General features: G+C 40.1%; 1 protein-coding gene and 1 pseudogene across 1 annotated transcript in view; both read left to right on the top strand.

The window, feature by feature from the left end:
* Positions 1-19,258, top strand: part of LOC118800209 (E3 ubiquitin/ISG15 ligase TRIM25-like) — a 31,804-nt gene that overhangs the window by 5,143 nt on the left and 7,403 nt on the right. Inside the window, exons 2-7 of the mRNA XM_036560402.1 lie at positions 14,303-14,702; positions 15,752-15,847; positions 16,055-16,288; positions 16,477-16,636; positions 16,862-16,921; positions 17,058-17,430. Coding sequence (XP_036416295.1) covers positions 14,303-14,702; positions 15,752-15,847; positions 16,055-16,288; positions 16,477-16,636; positions 16,862-16,921; positions 17,058-17,430 — 1,323 coding nt within the window. The remainder of the gene's footprint in view (positions 1-14,302; positions 14,703-15,751; positions 15,848-16,054; positions 16,289-16,476; positions 16,637-16,861; positions 16,922-17,057; positions 17,431-19,258) is intronic.
* Positions 6,470-12,557, top strand: LOC118800211 (annotated as a pseudogene).

The raw sequence follows: 19,258 nt of genomic DNA, 5'->3' as shown, positions 1-19,258 counted from the left end.
ATCTGGCTTCAAAATTTTGGATCGACTGTGAGATTATGTGAACCAAAATAATGTAACTATGTTTCAGTTAATAATCATTAGGTTTTAAATTGAAAATAATACTGAAATTCTTGCATTATAATTGAATGAATTACTTTATAACAACAGGCTAAAAGTTGAAGTTATTTTCATTCAAAGATTTCCTCAAACATCCTTCATGTAAGATACATTTTCACGATACATAAAAACTTAACAGGATGAAAGGATCTAATTTAATGAACAAAATATGACTAAATGTTCTTTACACATCAAATTGTAACACAATAAAATAATAAAACATGGGGGCTCAACAGCAAACAATAAACAAACTGCAACAACCAGAAACAAAATCTGCAAATAAATTCATATTTGATCATATGTACATTTATAAACACAAGTGTGGTCAGAACTTTATATGAAGTAGAGCTCTTTGAATAGTCTGTAAGCTGTAGGGGATGAGAGCCTGTTTTGGGGGGGCATGTTTGTGTTTGTTTATGTGAGGGATTTTGGGACGTGTTACATTTTTTCCTTTTATATTGACAAATTATTGTTCAGGTTATTGTTGTGGACAGTGTTTAATTTTCATTCTGTCAGGCTGTTACTGACGTCTGCTGTAGTCAATAAGAACCTTGTAGGCCAGAATATTTAGTCTCGTATTTGGAGACGAGAGGCTGAAGGAAACATCTACTCTTCTATGATGCTCTACACTGACAGGCCAGAACACTTTAGTGTGTCTTTGGTTAAGATTAGGATTAGATTTGTGTCTAAGTTGATGGTTCCAGTTAGACAGTTAGACCCCAATTCAGATTCAGGATTTGATTCAGTTAATCTACATTAACGTTTAGCTCAGCTCTTGGTTCTTATGTGTTGGGTGGTGGGTTCTCTCACCTGTGGGAAAATAATCTGACCACTGCATGTGTCTGTGAGAGAGTGCAGGGTTGTTGGGGGTTTGGGGGCTCTAGTCTGTCAATAGCAATTACAAAGAACAGAGAACTGATGTTTAATTTAATTATTCATTGATAAAAAATAAAAGTTTATAAGCACTAAACACTCATTTTTCCTGTGTTTTATTCTAAATGTATAAATGTAATGGCAAAAGTGGTTAAATTACATTCACCTGAATTAAATGATAAAACCTACAATAGATTTATTAGATCGTGCATCTGTTTTTTTTTCCTTCATTCTCTTCAGTTGGAGGGACATATTATTTGTCCATGTCTCTCCTTTCAGTCATGAACACTAATTTCTTGCATCTCTAAGACTGATCTGTTTTCGTCTGAATATGATTTACAAAATAAACATTTTTTCTTCGCATTTTATATATTTGGACCAAGCCATGAATGTAAGCTGAGACGTTTGACCTGCACGTCCACTAAATCAGACAGACTCTGAGACTGATTACAGGTGTGAATGCAGGAGAGACACAGTCAGATTCAGGAGCTCAGACAGACAGTGGCGTCTGTAAAGAAGAACGCTGTGGTGTTTATCTGTTACTCTGAGAAGTGGTTGATATTCTGTGTGTAAATCTGTAAAGGAGAAGATTTTACCTGCTGAAGGAAGAAGTTAAAGTGCTTTTAGTTCAGTTTGAGTTTGGACTCTTCAGCAAACTGAACTGGGCTCCATATGGTCATCTAACTCAGTCGCTGAGGGCAGTTCAGGCTTTGTGTCTGAGGCTGATGGTCAACAGCATAAAGATAAAAAAGATAAACAACAGAAACAAAAAGAAAGTTCATGGTGTGTCTCTGATTATGATTCACAGAACTGGATCACAAGATCTCACTTTTAGAGCATTAATGGAGATCTGGCTCCCTCTAGTGGGTTCAACTGAAACATCAGTGATTCTGCAAAGATCAAATTAGTTGAAGACAAAGTGTTTACTCCATAATAATAAATAAAAATAACAATGCATTTTATTTATTCATGTTAGTTAAAATATTATTTTTGTTTTTGTATTTTTAGTCAAAAAAGCAAGGTGATTCTACCCTTATCAGCGTTATATTAAATAATTAAAAACACAATTCTTTAAGTCTGAAACGTGAAACAGTAGTAAATGCTGAAAGCTGTATTGATATAAATCTAGACATGTGGTTTCATGAGAGGATGAATCCATTTTCAAGAAAGTTTATCAGCTTTGAATTTTTGGCCCAAATGTGACCCACTTCTGCAGTCCTCCTATAGCCCACATTTGGCCTTGAATGACAGGATGAGTCTGGATGCCTCAACTCAGTCACAGGTCCACCTTATATTGGCCACATTTTAGGTGTGTTGTGGACCAAATCTGGGCCAAATAAATATAACATACACTCACCTTTCATATATCTTGCATCTTTTAGTTCAGATGTGTGCCAGATCAGGGCTATTCCATACGCTTACCCTACGTGGGCCATGTTATAGGCCAGAGGAAATGACCAATAGTTCACCTTAAATCAGCCATATGTTAGGCATCCCAGCCAGAATTTCAATGTTTATTCACGGCTGTGAATCAAGGTTGAATCACCACTGATCACAACAATGTTTCAACGCCTTACTTTGAATTGAATAAACTTTCAGAAAAAATCAATCAGGCCAATAATATACACCGAAAATATTCCACCAGTTTTGTGTAAACGACATGTTCAGCTGCCTCTTTGCTTTATTGTGCTCCTCCAGTTCTATAGTGATTTTCCCATCAGCAATTAGGTCAGTGGCTACGGAGCAGCTCCCACTGTCGGGACCAAGGGCTATCACCTTCAACCCCGGACCCTCCAACATAATGTTATTATATAAAAAATATTTCATTACTGGCTAAACACTTATACTAATAACTGTTTAAGTGTAAGACGCTGAGGTCATGTAAAGAGGGAAAAAGGCTTCTTCTTTATTCCAGCATCAGATGGCACAGGGTCTCGAGAGACAGTGTTCTGACAGTGCCTTATATACCCTTATCTGGGGTGTTATGATGTCACCTCAAAGCTGGTTTCAGCCAGTTTGTACCAGTTTACCTGATCCTACAAGGCCCTACTGGACCATATATCATAGGGACTGATATGAGTTCACTGAGAGTGCACCTGCAAGTAAGGTCATCTACATTCATCTGCGTTTGGAGAGTCGCCAAACGGGCAGACTGTGGCCTAGTGTGTCCTATATTGCCTCTTAGTGAGACATTAATACTCCATTTTAGTCTATGCTTGACTATTTGATTATTGATTACATGTGTAATCTATTTACTTATTGATTAAGGGTATATTCATTCAAAATTTCCCATCACCACCCTGAAGGATCAGATCCACTGCGTCCTGTTTCAATGCCTCTAAAGTGATGTCCTACGTCCTGGGTAAGAGAGTTTATTTGGTACATGTGCTTCTGAAAGTTGACTGAGGAAAATAATAAAAACTATCCATTAACCTTTCAAAGCAAAGGCAAAAGGCAGCCATGCTGGCTATTTAATCTACTCTTCTCCTTTTAAAAATGTGTTTTCTCAGTGCTGCTGCCTCTGTTTTTATATGGTAAAGCTGCACTATGTAAGTTAGGTTTGTTCAAACTGAAATATGTAGCATTACTGAAAGGGCGAATAAAACCAGGCCAAAAATATGGTGAGCATTCACTGCTGCAAGTCGCTCTGTAAAGCCTATTTAAAACGTGTCGGGTCTGATTTTTTCACACCACGGCACTCGTCCTTGCATATTAACATCACACACACAGGCTCAAAAAGAAGGTCTCAAATGCTAAATCAGCATCCAGTTTTAAGATAGCATGATGTATTTTGATTTCACATGTTTTGAACTCTGTCATACTCCACAGGTATCCCTCAGCTGATTTTGATGACAGACATGTGTCTGTCCACTCCAGCCGAGCTGTGCAGGAGACGGTACTAAAGTTAAACGTTTCATCTGGAGTAGTGTTTTGTATGCAAAAGAACATGGATTGTATGCATTTAAATAGAGATGACCCAGATCCAATAACTGGTATCAGTATCAGGCCAATAACAGCAGTAAATGCTGAATATGGAATGAAGAATGAACCTGGTCCAGTCCTGAAACAGCACTCACTCTCACTGTGTGACGTGACGTTAGCTGTGTAGTTCTTCCTGTGGAGCAGTACAGTGTTTGAGTGGTTTCAGCACGACAGCCTGCTTTCAGATCAGCTTAAGTAAAGTTCTTCAGTTAAATATCACACAGACAGGGAAGAAGTATGTTAGCTGGAGCAGGTGTGTCAGATCGTGGTTGGAATCTAGACAGTACAGGAAGGTCAATCTCCAGAAGCAGGGCTGTGACCACTGCTACACTGTCCTTTAAGCATGTGTGATGTATGTTTTTCTCCTATGGAACTATATACTGTCACGTAAATATACACCGATCAGCTCCACTTACTATATAGCTGCACTTTGTAACAGGGTAAAAGGGGGCTAACAAAGTATGCAGAGAAACAGATGGACTACAGTCTGTAATTGTAGAACTACAAAGTGCACCTATATAGTAAGTGGAGGAGTCATAATGTTATGCCTGATCGGTGTACATAAAATGGATGGGCTGCTTCCTGACTCAGTTTTCATGTAAAATCTTTGTTAGTCCCGTAAAAGATGATGATTTAGATCCATTTCTGTGCCTTTTTCCTCCAGTCGATTGCACTACAGACTACCAGCCTTTTTTGTATACACTCAGGCAGGAGAACAACAGTGAACTGAAGTGTTTTATCATATTCCAAGTACGTCGTTTTTTTTAAAGAATTAATAACAAATGCTAAACATTTTAAATGGGTTCAAATACACTTGTCCGTATACCTGGTGCATCACCAAAGTTTAGCCTAAGTGTGGGAAAAGACCATTTAAGACTGAATTGATGTGGTCGAAATCTAACAATTATACCCTTGTTGTGCACAAACATGCTTGGTAGCTTGGGAACTTTGGAAAAGCACATTAAGATGAATCATCTGCCTGCACTGTCTTCTGTTGAAGGGTGGAAAGACTGAATACAGCCGAATACATTTTAACAATCATAAAAAACGATATTCTGTATATTTATGGAGGTGCATAGTTCTTCACAAAGGGGCTTCAGACACCAATATACTCCTAATTTTTTTTCTTAAATTTGTTTCTGAGAAAGATAATAAGAAAAAGTTTGCATCAGATTCATGACGTGTTCTTAAACTGCAGAACTCACCTTCGTGCTCTTAAGCGTGTGTAGATTCTGTTTTAACCTAAGAAAGAATAAATCAATCCCAAATAAAAAACATTGAGTGTCAGAATCTTTGTAAAAACTGCACAAGTGGGTTTTAAGAAGAAGTTTCTTCTTAAGAACTGTTGGAAAATGAGGCTCGGTGTTTTACCAATTCAAATCAAGTGACAGTTAAAAAGATTTCAGCACAGATGATCATGATGGCAAATGACAAGGGAAAAAAGTTCAAGCTGAACCAGAACGGAGCCTGATTATTAAAAAAAAAAATTATGGCATGCAGGCCAGAGAGAGCAGGCTACTCAAAAAGACACCAAAGAAAACAACAACTCAGGAGTGTCAGTGCCCCGTTTACATAGCACAGTGTGAGCTGCCCCCAGCAATGGCACAGTTACTGAACATACTGGTTCTGGCTCTTTGCTGATGTCGAGCTCTGGAGGGAAGCTAAATGAAAGATGCTGATTTGTACAACTTATGACCAATCAGGAGCACCGCTGACCAAAGTCATGGTGGTGTGCTGTCAGTGTCTGGACAGATAGTTTGTCCAGGTAGACTATGCAGTGGTCACAAGGCATGACAGTGAGTACTCACCACTACTGCCTCTCAAAAGCGGCAGAGCCATTACAGAGGCCAAATGGCATCACCTTGAACCTCCACAGGCCTCAACTCCACAGTGAATGGGATGTTTTCTTTGGCTTCTGGGGCAAGTGCCACCTGCCATTATCTACTATGCAGGTCCAGGGGGCAGAACCACTGGGAGCCAATAAGAGGGTCAGTGGCATCATCTGTGCAAGGCTGTGGGTAGAAATCTACAGCCTAAGCATGATGGATGCCAGTACTGATGTGGACAAGATAATTCCTTTAGAGGACACCAAAGCTTTGGAAGTCCAATCCCCCAACACAGGTCCTGACTAGGTTGTGGGTGAGGTAGGCAGTGAGTCTCTTATTGTGAAGCCCAGTGTTCAGAATCAGTGTTAAGTGCTTAAGTGTGTTGTGGTCTTCTAGATTTTCTAGTGCTTTTTTTCTCCAATGTTCAACCATCAACTCTGGAGTCCAGCTATTGGTGATTTTGTGAAAATGGTTCAGGTAGGGAGTGTAAATCCAGGATTGGAACAGGCTGCAAACCTTTGGAAGTCCATTTACTTAGTTAAATTAAATAAGCTCACTTTAGTGCCACAAACACAACTGTCTCTCTCTTTTCTCCTCCTCTTTCTCATGGAGTGTCTCGCAATGTATTTGCACAAAAGAAAGCCACTCCTACTCAGTTCAGAGTAACCAAAACTGATCTCAGAGAGCTGCTGTCTCTCCGTCTGTGAGTGCAGGAAAATGGCAGAGGCCAGTATTTTAGTAGTTCAGGACCAGTTCAGCTGTCCAGTCTGTCTGGATCTGCTGAAGGATCCAGTGACCATTCACTGTGGACACAGTTACTGTATGGTGTGTATTAATGGCTGCTGGAATGAGGATGATCAGAGGGGGGTCTACAGCTGCCCCCAGTGCAGAGAGACTTTCAGTCCAAGGCCTGTTCTACGCAGAAACAACATGCTGGCTGAAGTGGTGGAGGAACTGAAGAAGAAACTCCAAGCCACTGCTCACGCTGGACCTGGAGATGTGGAGTGTGATTTCTGCACTGGGAGAAAACGCAAAGCCATCAAGTCCTGTTTGGTGTGTCTGGCTTCTTTTTGTGAAACTCATCTCAAACCTCACTATCAGTCTCCTGCCTTTAAGAAGCACAAGCTGGTCGAAGCCTCCAAACAGCTACAAGAGAAGATCTGCCCTCAACATGATAAACTGATCGAGATCTACTGTCGTACTGACCACAGCTTCATCTGCTATTTATGTACGATGGATAAACACAGAGGACACAATACAGTCTCAGCTACAGCAGAGAGAAGTGAGAAACAAGTAAGAACTCTATATTGTTTGGAATTCATGCAGTTGTGTTAGTGATCTAGAATCAGACGTAGTCATTTATGATTTTTCCTGTGATTTAAATTGTTGAAATCATAGTGATACTTTTGTAATGATTTAAAAAATGAAACTGCTGTGGGTGAGGAAGCAGGAAAGAAATTCAACCTTTCTCAGAAATGGTGACAAACAAGCCAGCAAGACCAGTCAGTCAACATTCAAAGAGTCAACACTCATCTTCCAGCATTTTTTTGCATACTTTTAGTGCAAAATGAGCTTTAGCTATTTAGTACCAAATCTTTGTGGTGGGTTATAAATTACAAAGTTCTGAATAAAATGTATTTATTCATAGAGTCATCTAAAGAAAGTGCAGATTAAATCCCAGCAGAGACTCCAGGAGAAAGAGAAGAAGCTGCAGGAGGTGAAACAGGCTGTGAAGACTCTTAAGGTGAGTAGTGAGCAGAGATCTGCTGGAGCAGCTGTTTCACAGCTCAGTCAGACTTTCCTGCAGTCAGACAGTGAGGAGTCCAGTGTTGGACACTTAGAGATCCTACACAGCCACAATGTGGACAGTGAGTCATCTAGAGTCCCAGTGAGAGAGTGAATGATAGCTGGTGTGTAAATGGAGCTCCATCTTGTGTGTGTGTTGTAACAGAGCTCTGCACAGGCAGCAGTGGAGGACAGTGAGAGGATCTTTACTGAGCTGATCCGCTCCATTGAGAAAAAGCGCTCTGAGGTAACAGAGCTGATCAGAGCTCAGGAGGAGGCTGAACTGAGTGGAGCTGAAGAACTCCTGGAGCAACTGGAGCAGGAGATTGCTGATCTAAAGAGGAGAGACACTGAGCTGGAGCAGCTTTCACACACAGAGGATCACATCCATTTCCTACAGGTAACAATCTGATCTACAAGGTTCAATCTGGAATTATAAGGTTCTGTCTGTGTTTAATGCAGTTTTAAGATATTAAGTATCGAAGATTTAACTTTCAAAATAGTAAACATTCTTTTCTGGAATGGACCAAACACAGACAGAACCCTTTAACGTCTTAAATGTTTAGATAGATCGGATTTTAAAATTATTTAGACTCTATCATCATAAATGGTTAAAGAATATGAAATTTAGGTAAATATAAGGGCAGCAGGTTTAGTGTTACACAATGTAGCACACTGTTTTACATGATTATTTTCAGATATTTCTACAGACTCCATGAGCCATAATCGTATTATGAGCATGTTGACTAAAATATATGGAAATAAATATTATGAGGACATCAAGAAATGAGAATTTGCACAGGCTGACTTCATAGCATAAATCTATTATACTAAATCACTATGAGAATTTGTTACTGTGGGGAAATTTATTGTGATATAGGATAAATATATTGTGCTCTATCATTGTAAGTGGGGAAAACAGTCTGAATAAACAAGACTCCACATGTTCACTTCCGAAAATTTATTTATGGTTCTACATCATCATTAGAAATATTTTCTCTCTACTGCTGTTTGTCCTTCTGCTTCACTGCCACAGTCTCACTGCGCTCATCCTCAGTATTTCTGAAATGAAATGTTTAAATTGTATTTTTATTACATTATTTTAGATTTAGCTACTTTATCATGCTACTCCAGTAGCTAGCTTGCTGCTTATGCTGGATATTAGTTAGCCAGCTGTCTAACACCGACTTGATAGTGAAGCAGGTTGCTAATATTAGTTTAACTTTCTAGCTTCTAATAACCTCCAAAGATGCCCATTTTAGCTGATCAGTGACAGAACCATGAACTCAGCTTTTAGATATATTGTTCTCTTTTTTCATAGAGATGATAATTTAGCTACCTGGCTACCAAGCTGGCTAACTTTAGTGAATATTAGCAGTCGCTAGCTAACTAACTGTTTCTAACTTGAATAAAGGCTACATTTTAAATTAGTTGTTCAGTTAGCAGTGTTACTCCTCCATTTAACTTGTGCTACTATGATGTCTTACTAAACTGTTTTAAAACTCTAAAGGTTCATTTCCTTCATAGCGAAGCTACATGGGTAAAACATGAATTTCGATTGGTTATCCCACATTCATTAGCTGCACCGATTGGCTGCTGCAGATAGAACCTTGTAACTCAGACTTAGTATGCCATTTTCAAAAAGGAAACTTTTATTTTTTGTAAAATAGCCACTTTTTTAAATGATTCACTCTGTATACATAATTCAGTTTCAACAAAAATATAGAGACTGGATAGATCACTCTGAATCACTAATCTACAGACAGGTTCTAAGCCTCTTCTTAAATGTTTTGGGTGAAATGACCCATCTTTCTTTGACCAAATCATTCCTCATATGCATCTTTAACTTTCTCCATTACATTGTTTTCTCTCTGTAGAGTTTCCAGTCTCTCTGTGTCTCTTCTGGATCTGAGGACTCACCCAGCATCACTGTCCATCAACATCTCTCATTTGATGGAGTGAGGAAATCTCTCTCTGATCTGAAAGAGAGACTAGAGGAATTCTGCAAGCAGGAATTCAGTAAAATCTCTCCACATGGTAAGAGGAGCTTCCTGCTGTGAATCAGAATGATGAACATCTTCTCTCTCAGCCAGAGACTAATAAAGACCATACAAGTTATGTTAAAAAAAGTTTGAGTTTGGACTCAACAGCATAATTAAATAGCAAAATTCATAATAATAATTCATAATAATAACTTCTTTTATTTCTTTTCACAACAATTACAAATACACTTACATTTATAAGACTAATCAGGTACGTCAGGTACACACAAATATTAACACTAAGACTTCATTTAAAGTGCCTTGCAAAAGTATTCAACCTCCTCAAAATTAAACAGACTCACCTGGATTACAAATCACACCTTTGTTCTGTAATATTGTACTTTAAAAGACTGACCTTGTGATATTGGATTTATGTAAGAAAATACTGTGACAAAAACATTGCAAACTGAAAATGCTGTTTGCAGAAGTATTCAACCCCTCTGCTGTAGAAGCTCCAAGTATAAACACATGAAAGATGTTGGTCTAATGAGGACACAGTTGGCTTACAATGGGCCTCTTCCTGTGGTTATTTAAAGAAGTTCACCATTTCTGGATGAAAGACCCCCTTAATTCAAGTACCTTTTAGTTAAGTGACCCTTATTAGTCCCACAATGGGGAAATTGCACCTTCCGCTTTTAACCAATCCATGCAGTGAAACACCACATACACACTAGTGAGCACACTTGTGGGCAGCCCTATCCACAGCACCCAGGGGCAGTTGGGGGTTAGGTGCCTTGCTCAAGGGCACTTCAGTCATGTACTGTCAGCTTAGGGGATCGAGCTGGCGGCCTTCCGGTCACAAGGCTGGTTCCCTAACCTCCAGCCCACAACTGCCCCATCAGTCGTGGAGTTTGATCAGACTGAAGGAAAGCTGTTAAAATGAAGACTTAAAATCATTCTAATCAATTCTAATCTATCATTCAACTGGTTGCAATAAAAATTCTGTCTGGAACAATCTGTGTAAGGGTCATTTGTGATTCAGACTAATCTATTAAGGGAGTTTTACAGGGCTCTGTATAGGCATTATGTCCATAGAGCAGTGGTTACCAAACCTCGTTCCAATCCTGCATCTAATTTTCCTTTACCTACACACTACACTACTCTGATTCATCCAAAGGGCCACAATTAAAACTGACATACAGTTTTGACATGCTATTTGGTGTTGTGGTTTGCCAAGGACTGTGTCAGACTGTGGTTGGAACTAGACTGTACAGGAAGGTAAATCTCTGTGACCTGATTTGGTGACCACTGCTTCAGAGCATCGCTACAGTGCTGTTCTTTGAGCACAGCTTACGTATTTTTCCCTGTTTCTGTGAAAGTATATCAGGATGACAAGCCAATGTCAGCTTCTTTGTTTCTTCTAAATGTACATAAAAATGGAGGGTCTGACCGGCTGCCTGGTTCAGTTTTTATCTGGAGTCTCTGTTGGTTCTATAAAGACACCAGTTAAGATACATTTAATGAACCTTTTTGCTCCAGTAGGTGGCGCTATTTTGAGTCTTCTTGATTCGTTCCATTGGATCATTTGGTTTGTTTGTCTCCACAGCTGCAGCACTTCAGATGATTTTACCCTCAGAGCCAAAAACCAGAGAAGATTTTCTACAGTGTATGTACACAACACACACACACACACACACACACACACACACACTCACACACTCACACACACACACACGCTCACACGCTCACTCACACACACACACACACACACACTCACACACACACTCACACACACACACACATACACACACACACACACACACACACTCACACACACTCGCACACACACACACTCACACACACACCACACTCACACACACACACTCACTCACACACACACAATTACTCACACACGCATGCACACACACACGCACAAACACACACACGCACAAACACACACACACACAAACACGCACACACACACGCACAAACACACACACACACAAACACGCACACACACACATACACACAAACACACTCACTCACACGCACTCACACACACACATACACACACAAACACTTACACACACACACATACACACAAACACACACACTCGCACGCACACACACACACATACACTTACTCACACTCACACGCATGCACACACAAACGCACACACACTCACACACACACGCGCACACACACACATGCACGCACACACACATTCACACACACAAATAAACACTGACGACACGACTGACATTTGAAGGTTAAACAGGAACACACTGTTATCTCTTGATGCTCATTAGACTGCAGGTAAAATAAGGACTGTAGAAATGTGAACAGAATTGAACAACCACTGATCTTTCTATGTAAGTTTTCATTATCATTATTTTTATTTCTTTTTATTAGATTTCTGTCGGCTGACTCTGGATCCCAAAACAGTGCATTGTTACCTCAGTCTGTCTGAGGAGAACAGAGTGGTGACATCCAGTGGGACAGTCCAGCATTACTCTGATCATCCAGAGAGATTTGACCACTGGCAGCAGGTGCTGTGTAAGGAGAGTGTGAGTCGACGCTGTTACTGGGAGGTTGAGTGGAGTGGAGGAAAATATGGGCTGTACATATCAGTCTCATATAAAGGGATCAGCAGGAAAGGACGGGGTAAAGAGTGCGGGTTTGGGCACAACAGTCAGTCCTGGAGTCTGCAGTGTTCTCCCTCTCTCTCTTTGCTATACGATGACATTAAGACTGAGATCTCATCCTCCTCCAGAATAGGAGTGTATGTGGACCACAGTGCAGGAACTCTGTCCTTCTACAGCGTCTCTGACACAATGACCCTCCTACACACAGTCCACACCACATTCACTCAGCCTCTCTATGCTGGATTCTGGGTTGGTTGGGGAACAACTGTGAAATTCTGTGACCCAAAATAATGAGTCCGTGATGTATCATGACAATAAGAGCATTGTGACAGTCAAACTGAAATGATTTTATTTTTTTCTCATTGGAGAGGTTTAAGGTTTCTAGGAATTTGGTACACTCAGTCCAGATTAGCTGACTCGTTTTGGTACACCTTCTTTAAAAAGGACAAAACCATCAGCTACATCAGCTGATACTCATCTCAGGTCAAGATAAAAGGGCTGAAGTCTTTCTCATGTTCAAATGCTTCTGTCTCTCTCCATCCTACATATTAGGTGTAGATCTACATTTATCCCTTCATGAATAAAGAAAATTTTTACCTTTTAATCTGCTCAAGCTGGTTCTTCTTCACACCAGACATGGTTGTATACCCTTTTCAGGGGGCTTGAGCCCCCCTTTCCTCAAATAAATTGACTTTAAATTGAAGTTTGTAATTTGCTTCTTTTTAGTTTTACTGTGAAGCTGTAGTAAATGACCAGCAAACTGTCCATCCATTACTCCCTTTCATTTAGTGTGTACTTGGATTGAACTGTACTAAAGATTCTGGTGCAGATCTTTCCATAACCTGCTAATAAAGCTCAGTCTGAATGACAGGTGAGGTGCAGCAGTGAGTTGTATGCCTCACAAGTAAGCTGGCCAGCAAACATCTAGGTATATAGGTATAGATAGGTATTCTCCAAAGCTGGAGAATAAGTGTTGACTTAGCATTCTGTTTGCTGACATGTTACAGCAGATTATATCAAACATAGACAAAAAATGGTGTTTCAATAACACAAACTAACTTTAGCTAATAAACAGTTTGCATTAATGATACCTCACAAGATAGACAGATGTGTAGACTACACTACTAATGAATGGCTGCATCAGATTCAACCCCTTAAGACAGCAATTTGAAAATACAGTCCTCTACATGGAACAAACTTTACTATGAATTTTCCTGCTGCACAATTTGTATTTATTTCCTTACATTTAAAATAGTTTAAAATGTTGGAAAAAGCAATAAAAAATAAAATATTATCTTAGTCTATATTGTTTGATGATCAATAGCATAAAGACAAAAAAAGATAAAACATACAATAAATAGTAAGTTTATGGTGTCTCTGATTATAACTCACAGAACTGCATCACAAACTCTCGCTTTTGGAACATTAATGAAGATCTGGTTCCCTCTAGTGGATTCAACTGAAACAACAGTGAATCTGTACTGATCTATGATCAACGGATCAAAAAAACCCCAACCCAAAACAATAATAAAAATGAAATATAAATAAGACATATTAAAATAAAACACTTGCTCACCTGCTTTTCCCGGTTCCTCCTGTGTTCCTGTGTCTCTGAGCGATTCTGAGAGGAGAGGAGAAAAGGAAGAGCATCTGTACTGATTACTGTTCTGCTGCCTGAAGACCTTTTTCGCTGTGGCTGAAACAGACAGAGTGAGTTCAGCACTGGAACACCAATATATACACCAATCAGGCATAACATTATGACCACCTTTCTAATATTGTGTTGGTCCCCCTTTTGCTGCCAAAACAGCCTGACCCATCGAGGCATGGACTCCACTAGACCCCCGAAGGTGTGCTGTTGTATCTGGCACCAAGATGTTAGCAGCAGATCCTTTAACTCCTGTAAGTTGCGAGGTGGGGCCACCATGGATCGGACTTGTTTGTCCAGCACATCCCACAGATGCTCACAGCCCACAGCCATCAGCGAATACTGTTTCCATGAAAGGGTGTACATGGTCTGCAACAATGCTTAGGTAGGTGGTACGTGTCAAAGTAACATCCACATGGATGGCAGGACCCAAAGTTTCCCAGCAGAGAGACCTTCACTCCAAGGCCTGTTCTACGCAGAAACAACATGCTGGCTGAAGTGGTGGAGAAACTGAAGAAGACAGAACTCCAAGCTGCTTCTCCTGCTCACTGTTACGCTGGACCTGGAGATGTGGAGTGTGATTACTGCACTGGGAGGAAACGCAAAGCCATCAAGTCCTGTTTGGTGTGTCTGGCTTCTTATTGTGAAACTCATCTTAAACCTCACTATCAGTCTCCTGCCTTTAAGAAGCACAAGCTGGTCGAAGCCTCCAAACAGCTACAAGAGAAGATCTGCCCTCAACATGATGAAGTGATGAAGATCTACTGTCGTACTGACCACAGCTGCATCTGCTATTTATGTACGATGGAGGAACACAAAGGCCACGATACAGTCTCAGCTGCAGCAGAGAGGAGGGAGAAACAAGTGAGAACTCTATTCCTTGAAATTCATGCAGTTGTATTTGAGGTCGAGAATCCGAGGCTGACATTTATAAGATTTTTACTGTCATTTCAATGGTCACCTTTCTCAGAACTAGTGATAAACGAGTGAGACGAGTCAGTCAACATTTAAAAAGTCAACACTTATCTTTCAGCATTTTTTACATACTTTTAGTGATAACACGACAGTCAAAGCTCTTAAAGACTGTCTGCATATCTCATCTACTCATCTTCGAACTGTTATCTACAGTTTTTGTGATGTTTTTACTGTGAACTGGCAGAGAAAGAATGACGTTGGTCTTTTCTGTTGAGTTTTCAGTTCAGCTTAAGTTGGGCAAAACTAAATTTGGCAGAGGTGAAATCAGGTCTGCCAAAGTACACTGATCAGCCAGAACATTGAAACAACCTCCTTGTTTCTGCACTCAGTGTTCATTTTATCAGCTCCACTTACCGTATAGGAGCACCTTGTACTTTTATGATTACAGACAGTAGCAGCACTGCTGTGTCTGATCCACTTGTACCAGCACAACACACACTAACATGCCACCACCACGTCAGTGTCACTGCAGCACTGAGAATGATCCACCACCTAAATAATACCTGCTCTGTGGTGGTCCTGTGGGGGTCTTGACCATTGTTCTTTAAAATCAAACGTGTAGGACTGAGCCACACTGATCCTGCCTGCTGCGTGTGCCGTCTCTGGCATTGTTGGTGGTAGAAGAGACACACCTCAGACACTGGAGTCAGTTTATTTACGTTGCCAGGGTGACACCACTGTCAATCATAATGTAATCTGATACACCCACACAGTTCTGAGCAGGCATGTAATTTTGGAGTATTTATTGACTATGAAATAGTACTAATTTATTAATGTTGCTTTAATTAAACACTGGTAAACACTTATTCTGCAACAAATGTATACTTTAAAAACTTGAAGCAATGTTGACAGAGCCTTTGGGAATAACAGTGCACTTTAACTATTTAGTATCAAATCTTTGTGGGATATAAATAACAAACTTTTGTATTCATTCATAGAGTCGTCTAAAGAGGGTGCAAAGAAAGTCCCAGCAGAGACTCCAGGAGAAAGAGAAGAAGCTGCAGGAGGTGAAACAGGCTGTGAAGACTCTTAAGGTGAGTAGTGAGCAGAGATCTGCTGGAGCAGCTGTTTCACAGCTCAGTCAGACTCTCCTCCAGTCAGACAGTGAGGAGTCCAGTGTTGGACACTTAGACATCCCACACAGCCACAATGTGGACAGTAAGTCATCTAGAGTCCTAGTGAGAGAGTGAATGATAGCTGGTGTGTAAATGGAGCTCCATCTTGTGTGTGTGTTGTAACAGAGCTCTGCACAGGCAGCAGTGGAGGACAGTGAGAGGATCTTTACTGAGCTGATCCGCTCCATTGAGAAAAAGCGCTCTGAGGTAACAGAGCTGATCAGAGCTCAGGAGGAGGCTGAACTGAGTGGAGCTGAAGAACTCCTGGAGCAACTGGAACAGGAGATTGCTGATCTAAAGATGAGAGACACTGAGCTGGAACAGCTTTCACACACAGAGGATCACATCCATTTCCTACAGGTAACCAGCACTGTCTGATCTACAAAGAGACTTGAAACTCAGAAATGTTCTGAAATGCCTTCCTTTAAATATCCATCAAGCCAATAATAAATATACTTTTCTAAAATCACCAGTGTTTTGTTTTTGTCTTTTGTCTTTCTAAGATCATTCATCAATCTTGTACACTTTGATATTTTCTCTCTCTGTAGAGTTTCCAGTCTCTCTGTGTCTCTTCTGGATCTGAGGACTCACCCAGCATCACGGTCCATCAACATCTCTCATTTGATGGAGTGAGGAAATCTCTCTCTGATCTGAAAGAGAGACTAGAGGAATTCTGCAAGCAGGAATTCAGTAAAATCTCTCCACATGGTAAGAGGAGCTTCGATCTTTCTAGCTTCATCTTTATCACAGAAAGACTACAGAAACCATATCTACTTACAAAGTAGAAAATCATGTCATTATTGAATTAAATTGATCCTGGTTAATAGTAACACATTTGAAAACCAATATTAATTGAAAATTGAGAGAAAAAAATTACTGTATGAGATGCCCAAATGATGTCATTTTAAATATTTGCCTTGTGTCTCTCCACAGTTGCAGCAGTTCAGATGATTTTACCCTCAGATCCAACAAATAAAGAATATTTTCTACAGTGTATGTACACAATACACACACACAGATACCCTCTTCCCTTTAGTTAATTAATACTAATTAATGCTAATCTATACCAAGGGTGCCACTAATTATGGAGCAGTAAAAAAAGCTACATAAATAATTGTGCTTTTTTTAGATTTCTGTCATCTGACTCTGGATCCCAACACAGTGCAGCGTTACCTCAGTCTGTCTGAGAAGAACAGAGTGGTGATGCACAGTAAGACATTCCAGCGTTACTCTGATCATCCAGAGAGATTTGACTGCTGGAAGCAGGTGCTGAGTAAGGAGAGTGTGAGTGGACGCTGTTACTGGGAGGTTGAGTGCAGTAAAGGATTATGCCTGTACATCTCAGTCTCATATAAAGGGATCAGCAGGAAAGGACGAGGTGATGAGAGCTGGTTTGGACACAACAGTCAGTCCTGGAGTCTGCGGTGTTCTTCCTCTCTCTCTTTCTGGCACAACAATATTGAGACTGAGCTCTCAGCCACATTATCCTCCAGAATAGGAGTGTATGTGGATCACAGTGCAGGAACTCTGTCCTTCTACAGCGTCTCTGACACAATGACCCTCCTACACACAGTCCACACCACATTCACTCAGCCTCTCTATGCTGGATTCTGGGTGAACCTGTTTTCAAAAGCGAGGTTATGTGATCCACAAGAAATGGCTGGTAAGTGGTGGATTTGAAATGATTTACTTTGCTGTATTATTTCTTTTTTGATTTCACTACATTTACTGCATTTACATTTGTGTACTGGGATATAAAGTGCTACTTAAGTGGTTTACATTTTTACAGCCTTCTACACTGCAGGCTGGGGTTCAATCCCCACCTGGGTAAACACCCTACACTATACCAATAAGAGTCCTTGGGCAAGACTCCCAATACTGCCTTCACCGACCTGTGTAAAATGATCAAATTGTAAGTCGCTCTGGATAAGAGCGTCTGCCAAATACTATAAATGTAAATGGTACTTTCAGACACTACTGCTTTGAGGAATTTGATGAGAGGAAATACTACATACAAAATACAAATACAATATAGTAAAAATCATTATTAAAAGCGTAATAATGAACTATAACAATCAGTGCAAAAATGTCCAGCAGTTGCATAATATTTCATTTAATGTGTATTTACGTTAATGAGTAATAATAAGTGAACTGCATTAGAAATTTGAAATTTCCAAAATTCCAGTGAACTGGTCAAACGTCAAGGAGATTTCAATGACACTTAATGTTCAAACAGCAGCCTCATTATAGAGGTCTTTTCTTATGTGTTCTCACAGTCTTTATGTTCTAGTGTGTTTCCTAATCAGGTGTTTGACACTAATTGTTGTGAGGACGTTGTCCCTGTTCACTGTAAACAAAGGCATCATAGCACATTTTATCATTCCTGAATGTAAAGGAGGAGAAAACAATAAAAGACAGTGAGTTTATAATGTTCTCCTGCTTTTGACCCTTTCAGCACATTTTAAAGGGGCCACATCCCACATTCAGATTCATTATTCACTAAATGCACACTTTCCAACCTCTCTTTATCCCTTATAGCTCAACAGGCTGTTTGTCACTGTGCCTTTAAGACTGATATATGTAAATCAGCTCTGTTTTGTTTGGCTGTCTTGAAATGTGCCTCATTCAGAAAGCAGTCCAGCCTAAAACAGCCTTATAGCTTCAGCGTGAGTGGGCGGGGCTAAACTGCTGTAGGCTCAATAGGTGGAAATACATAAATGTGTTGGTTTCTGTGACATCACAAAAAACATGACTTCAAAACAGGCTGTTTTTGTAGCTTAATTTCTATATATGGATTGTATTCTAAAACTTTAAGTGTTTACACACTAGGTTAAGCTTTCCTCTTTGTCCTCCTCACACTGTTAGCTCTGACCAAACCAGGCGTTCCTGCTACAGAGTGGATGTGCTTTGGTGAAATTTGGTGAAAACTAGTTTGTGTTTTCTCTGTGATCTACTTGCTGGATTATAATTGAGATGTAGTGTTGAGCTGAGGCTCTTTATCTGGGTGATGTTTGGTTATGATGTATTTTTATGGTCATGGTTAGAGTTGGGTGAGCCTTATGGTCAGGGTGATGTTCAGGGTAAAGGTCAGAGACAGGTCTGTGGGTGTGTCAGATTTAGGACTGAAAATATTCATTAATGTCTAGCTCAGCATTTTGTTCATGTGTGTTGGGTCACAGACGCTGCTCAGCTGAGGGGAAACACTTTAGATCTGACGAGTGACTTGACTAAATTGCAAAGAGCAGAGAGCTTCTGTTTTATTGTGGGTGTGAATTTCATTATTCATTGACCATTAAAATAAAAATAAACATATATAACAATAAACGCTGT

This window comes from Colossoma macropomum, unplaced genomic scaffold, assembly GCF_904425465.1.
Source record: "Colossoma macropomum unplaced genomic scaffold, Colossoma_macropomum, whole genome shotgun sequence".
Classification (NCBI taxonomy): domain Eukaryota; kingdom Metazoa; phylum Chordata; class Actinopteri; order Characiformes; family Serrasalmidae; genus Colossoma; species Colossoma macropomum.
Note: the sequence above shows the minus strand (reverse complement) of the source record. Positions and strands in the feature narration are given on the sequence as shown.